This window comes from Carcharhinus amblyrhynchos, chromosome 31, assembly GCF_965287045.1.
Source record: "Carcharhinus amblyrhynchos chromosome 31, sCarAmb.v2.hapA, whole genome shotgun sequence".
NCBI classification, from domain to species: Eukaryota; Metazoa; Chordata; class Chondrichthyes; order Carcharhiniformes; family Carcharhinidae; genus Carcharhinus; species Carcharhinus amblyrhynchos.
The window spans coordinates 3077457-3085328 of record NC_137354.1 but is presented as its reverse complement, the minus strand read 5'-3'; the positions used below and the strand labels follow the sequence as shown (position 1 = coordinate 3085328).

General features: G+C 46.1%; 1 protein-coding gene across 2 annotated transcripts in view; it reads left to right on the top strand.

The window, feature by feature from the left end:
* Positions 1 to 856: 856 nt before the first annotated feature.
* The window catches only part of prkg2l (protein kinase cGMP-dependent 2, like), a 50894-nt gene continuing 43878 nt past the window's right edge, over positions 857 to 7872 (top strand). The window contains exons 1-3 of one of the 2 annotated variants that reach the window (XM_080215565.1): positions 857 to 1326; positions 3553 to 3719; positions 6554 to 6667. In XM_080215565.1, coding sequence (XP_080071691.1) covers positions 857 to 1326; positions 3553 to 3719; positions 6554 to 6667 — 751 coding nt within the window. The remainder of the gene's footprint in view (positions 1327 to 3552; positions 3720 to 6553; positions 6668 to 7872) is intronic. The other variant, XM_080215564.1, reaches the window with a different exon arrangement.

The following is a 7872-nucleotide window of genomic DNA, read 5'->3' as shown; positions in this document are numbered from 1 at the left end:
AAACCCATGCAGACATGGGGAGAATGTGCAGACTCCACACAGACAGTGACCCAAGCCGGGAATCAAACCTGGGCCTCTGGTGCTGTGAAACAGCAGTGCTGACCACTGTGCCACCCAATACACTACCGCTCTTTCTCAAAAACCCCTCAGTACAATCACAAATCAGAGCAGTGCAGTTTTCCCTGGTGTCCAGCACTAATACTTAACCCTCGGTCAAATCACTAAAGGCAAATTATTGTGTCATTATCACATTGTTGCTGCTGCGTTTCCCACATTGCAACAGATCATAATGGGTGACTAATGGAGTGAACCACACATCCCACCACATCCACCATCAACTCCCTGCACTGCAGAACGAGGCCATTTGACCCATCCAGCCTGCACCAACAACAAGCCCACCCAGATCCTAACCCCACGTATTTACCCAGCTCATCCCCCTGGCCCTAAGGGGCAATTTAGCATGGCCAATCTATCAAATCCACACATCTTTGGACTGTGAGGGGAAACAGGAGGACTTGGAGGAAGCCCACACAGATACGGACAGAATGTGCAAACTCCACACAGACAGTCACCCAAGGCCGGATTTGAACTCGGGTCCCTGGTGCTGTGAGGCTGCAGTGCTAACCCACTGTGTCACCCACCAAACTGTGCCCTGGAGATATTGGGCAAAACTTTAAGGAAAACTATTTTAAATATCACTGTTATTTTCAAAAGAGCTGATTGTTTGTGGAACAGAAAATAATTCTGAGAGAGTTTCAGGCAGTAGTCACTCAGCAGCCTGTAGTTTCAATGATATTCTGGTTGTGTTTGTGTCTCTACAGCAGTCTGTCCAGGACCGTGTGGAGGGGTGTTGGGGATGATTTATATTTTCACAATGGGAAACGGGTCTATCAGAGCACCGAGACCTGAGGAAGCCAATTCCACTCCCAGCCTGGTGGGACCCTCGTTAGAGATCTTAGAGAAACTCAAGAGGAAGATTCTCAGCCTGGAGGAAGAATTGAAGAGGAAAGATGAGCAACTGAGGCAGAAGTCAGAGAAAATCAAATTCCTGGAGAAGGAGCTGAAAGGGAAGCTTTCTCAGATAGACAAACTTCAGGACGCTATCGGGTACAACACAGATCCTGTGTCCCCCTCTGTCAGACAACACAAGAAACTGGTCAGTGTCATTAATGAGGGGCCAAAGCGATTCGCAAAGGTGGCCACAGAGATTCACCGACGTTTAAAAGCCAAGGAGGGCGTGTCCGCAGAGCCCACCTCCTGGAATTATTACTGTCACAATCTTCAAAAATCCCCCATTGAACAAGCTCGAGTGCGGAAGGACTCTGGGTGAGAAAGTAGAGTGTTCCTGTCCTAGGAAACACACACACACTCACTAATTCCCCATAGCAACGTAGCAGAGATGTAACCCCCCCACAACACCCACCCTTCATCAGCTAAAATTCTGCTCCAATCACTAATAAAACCCACCCACCCACCTACCCCGAGAAACACGTTTAACCTCAACCCAGTTACAAATCCAATCATTTGTGGGCTGATTAGAATCTTCCAGAAGGGTCACCTCCCCATCCTTAACCCAGCATCCTGAAAACAGACAATGCTGTGTGTGGGATCTTGCTGTGTGATAATTCAGTGCTGCATTTCTCACAGCAGTGACTACACTTAGAGGAAGTACTTCATTGGCTGTAAAGCATTTCGGGATGTCCTGAGGTCATGAACTGGGTTAGAAAATAACAATAACTCAAATGTCTAAAGGATCCTTCTCAAGCCCAGCTCTTTCCAAAGAGCCAGTGTGATGCCCCTCCTTGGTGAATAGCCAATGTGTTTGTGAATGATGAACATGGCGTTCATCCATTCTCACAGTGTAATAGGTGGGCACGAGGGGTTAATCCTGCAGGTAAACTTTCTCTGTCACGTTGACATGAGTTGGCAAAGAATCCGTTCCCCTGACACTCCAGAAAGATGCAGGGAGAGTCTGGCTGGAATTACAGAATCATAGAATCCTACAGTGCAGAAGGAGGCCATTCGGCCCAGCAATCCCTCCCAGGCCCTATCCCTATAACCCCATGCATTTACCCTAGCTAGTTCCCCTGACACTAAGAGGCAATTTAACATAGTCAATCCACCCAACCCGCACATCTTTGGACCGTGGGAGGAAACCAGAGCACCAGGAGGAAACCCACGTGGACACGAGGAGAATGTGTAAACTCCACACAGACAGTGACCCAAGCCCGGAATCGAACCCCCGGTCCCTGGCACTGTGAGGCAGCAGTACTAAGCACTCTGCCACTGTGCTGCCCCAGTATCTCCAGCCTCACCTGCAGTGGGAATTCTATGGCCTCACATTCTCCCTGACAGTGAGAATGGAGAATCGCAGCCACAGGCGAGGCTGGAGAATTCCATCCTGCATCACCATCTCACTGCCACCAGCTGGAGATCTGGGAACTCACTCCCTCCGTGAGCTGGGAAAGTGGGTGAAGGATGGCCTCAATGTTTATGCGATGATCTATGTTGAGATGGTCTTTGCAATGAAAGGAAAGTTTGCTGCTTCAGCTGGCAGCAAACAAAGTTCTGGCTTCAAATCCCACTTCAGGGCTTTAGCACAAAAATGTAAGCTGATATTCCTGGGCAGCACTGAGGGAGTGCGCCACTGTCAGCGGTGCTGCCTTCTGGGTGAGATGTCAAACTGAGGCCCCACTTGCCTCAGGAGGATGTAAGAGATCCTTGGTGCCATTTCAGAAAGAGTAGAAGTCAGGTTCTCCCTGGTATTCATCCCTTAAGCAACATTGTGAAGAAAGCAGCTTACCTGGTCATTATCATATTGCTGTATGCAGCATAGAATATAGACCAGCACCACACAGGAACAGGCCCTTCAGCCCACACTGCTGTGACCAACATCACACCAAATTAAACTAATCCCTCCTGTCTGCCCATGGTCCATATCCCTCTATTCTTTACATATTCATGTGCTTATCAAATGGCAGATGGTGGAATTTGAATTGAATAAAAGTATCTGGGATTAAGAATTTACTGATAACCATGAAACCATTGTCGATTGTTGGAAAAACCCCCTGGTGTATGTTGTTTAGGGAAGGAAACCTGCTGTCATTACCTGGTCTGGCCTACATGTGACTCCAGAGCCACAGCAATGTGACTGACTCTCACTTATCCTCGGGCAACTAAGGATGGGCAGTAAACGCTGGCCAGCCAGCGATGGCCAGGTCCCACAAATGAGTAAAAAAATCAAAACTTAAACTCCCCTATTGTATCTGTCTCCACCACCACCCCTGACAGCGCGTTCCAGACACCTACCACTCTCTGTGTAAAAAACTCTTGCCCCGCACATCTCCTTTGAACTTTCCCCCATCACCTCAAGTACACGCACCCCAGTATTAGATCTTGCTATGCCCACCTTGCCCGCCACATCTCCGACATTGTAACTCATCTCTACACTTCAAAAACCCCTTCATTGGCTGTAAGAACACTCTGAGGTGTCTGCTGCTTGTGATCTTTGTAAGTCTTTTGTGATAATCAGAGTAACGATCTACTTGACAGCTTAAAGAAACTGATCACAGATGCAATCATGCACAATGACTTCCTGAAGAAGCTGGAATCCCTGCATGTCCGGGAGATTGTGGAGTGTATGTATGAGAGGAGCTACCAACAAACAGACCTCGTCATTCAGGAGGGAGAACTGGGGAATCACCTCTATGTTCTGGCAGGTGGGTCTGAATTTGTTGGTAACCGTGTGCTCCCGGTGACAAGAGGCTACAGACATGCGCTCCTTCGTAAAGAGTGACTCACGGCTGGATAAACTGAGCTAGAACAGTGAGGAATCACTGAGGGTCAAGCAACAGAAATTCCACTTTAGTCCAAAGTTTGTCTTTTGATCCTCGTTAAGATTCATTTCAAGTATTTAAGTTGATTTATTAGTATCACAAGAAGGCTTACATTAACACAGCAATGAAGTTAATGTGAAAATCCCTTTGAATCATAGAATCCTACAGTGCAGAAGGAGGCCATTCGGCCCATCGAGTCTTCAACCATCACAATTCCTCCCAGGCCCTATCCCCATAACCTCATGCATTTACCCTAGCTAGTCTCCCTGACATTAAGGGGCAATTTAGCACGGCCAATCCACCTAACCCGCACATCTTTGGAGTGTGGGAGAAAACCGGAGCACCCGGAGGAAACCCACGCAGACATGGGGAGAATGTGCAGACTCCACACAGACAGTGACCCAAGCCAGGAATTGAACCCCAGGTCCCTGGAGCTATGAGGCAGCAGTGCTAACCACTGTGCTACCATGCTGCCCATAGACAGTGACCCAAGCTGAGAATCGAACCCAGGTCCTTAGCATTTTGAGGCAGCAGTGCTAACCACTGTGCTACCATGCCTCCAGTATAGAGCCAGACCCTAATCCTGAAAACAGAAAGGGAAAATGCTGGAAAATCTCAGCAGGTCTGGCAGCTCTCTCTGTAAGGACAAAAAAAGCTGACGTTTTGAGTCCAGACGACCCTTTGTCAAAGCCCAAGAGTTCAGATTCCTGCATCTGCAGTAATTTGCTTTTATCCTGATTCTGAAAAGTTGCCACTTCCACCTGCTTGCCCATTTTCAGTCTTCTCTTTTTCACCTTCTCCTTTTCCCTTCCCCCACCACCCCTCTTTATAGAGTAGGATTGGAGAGATTGACTGTCCTGTTGGTAGGTGTTGAGTTGATTGCCAACTGGATTAGGACTGAGTATTGTTTTTTGAAAACTGCAAATTTTACACATTAATGTATGAAAAATATCAGCTCTATTCCCACTCGTGAAATATTCCTACAGATCAAAAACTATTATAATGCTGACAACAGATTAATGAAGGATACCTGGATCCTCTTGTTGTTTGAATGTAGCTGTCCATCCATCCAAAACTGAAAATGTATCAGTTTAGCATGTGACTGTGACCTCATTAGAATCAGACCAATATGTAGAAAGTGCAACCGTCATCTTTTATATCATTATTAAGATGACTATTGAAACAAGGGAGTCCCATTACAAGTCTCTAACTATCCTTATCCCTTCAAATAATTTCAATTAATGTTTTCCAGAATGCTGCAACTCTGTTGAGTAAGTTGTGACAAAGAGTTAGCACACTGTGAAAATACTGAACAGATTACAGGATAGGATAGGATCGTTATGAACAGGAGGAGGTCATTCAGCCCCTCAGGTCAGCCTCACTATTCAGTCAGATCAGTGCTGATTTGAGTGTCATCTCTAGTTACAATCATAAAGGTTTATAGTAGGAAACAGGCCATTCAGCCCAACTTGTTCATGCTGCCCAGTTTTTAACCACTAAGCTAGCCCTAATTCCCCACATTTGGCCCATATCCCTCTATACCCATCTTACCCATGTAACTGCCTAAATGCTTTCTAAAAGACAAAATTGTACCCACCTCTACTACTACCTCTGGCAGCTTGTTCCAGACACTCACCACCCTCTGTGTGAAACAATTGCCCCTCTGGACCCTTTTAGATCTCTCCCCTCTCACCTTAAACCCTTTCCCCATATCATTGATATCCTTATCAAATAAATCAAATCAAATAAAAATCCAATCATCTCAGACTTGAAAATTCAAACTGACCATTTCTGAGGGAGAGAATTTTAGATTTCCAGAATCTTCCGAGTGAACCAATGCCTCTTGATGTTGTACCAGGCGGTCTGGCTCCAATTTAAAGTTTGCATTATGGACTGACAGATCCTTAACTCATTGAACACACTTAGTGTACACTGTGTGTACATCTGGGAGAACATGGTGCAGTAATGGACATAGGCACGATTTAATTTCCAAAGTGCTTATGCATCAGTGTTACTCCTGTACATTAAAGCAAAAATCAGTGTGATGTATCAGTACTGTGTTTTAGCGTGGTGTATCAGTGCTGTGTTTTAGCGTGGTGTATCAGTGCTGTGTATCAGTGTGGTGTATCAGTGCTGTGTTTTAGCGTGGTGTATCAGTGCTGTGTTTTAGTGTGGTGTATCAGTGCTGTGTATCAGTGTGGTGTATCAGTGCTGTGTTTTAGCGTAGTGTATCAGTGCTGTGTATCAGTGTGGTGTATCAGTGCTGTGTTTTAGCGTAGTGTATCAGTGCTGTGTATCAGTGTGGTGTATCAGTGCTGTGTTTTAGCGTAGTGTATCAGTGCTGTGTATCAGTGTCATGCATCAGCACTGTGTATCAGTATGGTGTACCAGTGCTGTGTATCAGTGCAGTGTATCAGTGCTGTGTATCAGTATGGTGTATCAATGCTGCGTATCAGTACTGTGTATCAGTGTTGTGTATTAGTGCTGCGTATCAGTGCGGTGTGTCAGTGCTGTGTATCAGTATAGTGTATCAGTGTTGTGTATCAATGCTGTGTATCAGTGCAGTGTATCAGCACTGTGTATCAATGCGGTGTATCAGTACTATGTATCAGTGCAGTGTATCAATGCGGTGTATCGGTACTGTGTATCAGTGCAGTGTATTGGTTTTGAGTAAAGGTGACTGTTGTTGTGAATAAATTTTCCTTCTCATTGTAAAGATGGGATTTTGGAAGTTATGCAGAATGGCAAACTACTGGGACAGATGCATCCTGGGACTGCGTTTGGAGAGCTTGCGATCCTGTACAACTGCAAAAGGACAGCGACAGTCAAAGGTAATAAACTAATTGTCTCAGTGAATACCAGCCTTTATCATCCTCAGTTCAAAACCTGCCTGGAACCCCGCACTGAATCCCGCAGAGACAGCTCTGAGCCTCTGGAATGATCAACTTCCCACTCAGCAGGCTAACCCCAACCTGAACTGGATCCAGCCTCAACAGCTAGTGCTGTGTGTGCATATGTGTGCATGTGTGTGCGTGCACACGTGTGTGTGGGTCTGTATGGCTGTGTGTGGGTCTTTGTGTGTGTATGTGTGCACATTAGTGTGTGTGTGTGTGAATGCTGATGTGCTTGTGTGTACATGTGTGTGCGTTCACATATGTATCATAGAATGGAATCATAGAATCCCTACAGTGCAGCAGGAGGCCACTCGGCCCATCACATGGATAATTAGTATATCATCGCAGGGCTAACTACAAAGAACAAAGAAAAGTGCAGCTTAAGGACAGGCCTTTCAGACCTACAAACCCATGCTAATCAGTCCGTATCCCTCTATTCCCTCCCTATTCATGTACCCATCCAGATGCCTGTTACCTGTTGCTAATGTGCCTGCTTCCACCACCTCCTCCGGCAGCACGTTCCAGGCACCCACCACTCTGTGCCTGGGTGGCACAGTGTACATCTCCCGTAAACTTTCCCTATCTCACCTTGACACTTCCACCCTTGGAAAATGTCTCTGACTATCCATCCTGTCTGTGCCTCTCGTAATTCTGTAGACGTCTATCAGGTCTCCCCTCAGCCTCCATCTTTCCGGCGAAAACAATCCTAGTTTATTCAACCTCTCCTCATAGCCAACACCTCAAGACTAGGCGACATCCTGGTGAACCTTCCTTGCACTCTCTCCAAAGCTTCTACATCCTGCTGGTAGTGTGGTCACCAGAACTCCAAATGCAGCCTAACCAAGGTTTTATATAGTTGCAACATGATTTCCCAACTCCTGTACTCAATGTCATGGCTGATGAAGGCAAGCATGCCATAAGCTTCCTTAATCACCTTGGCCACCTGTGTTGCCACTTTTAGGGAACTGTGGACCTGCACACCCAGATCCCTCTGTTTGTTAATGTTCCTAAGGGTTCTGCCATTTACAGTATAATTAATATACCGTATTATGAGTACATCATTGTGGGAGTATTTAGCACATCATCACAGGGGTAATTAGTATATCACAGTAGGGGTATTTAGTATATCATCGTGAGGGTAT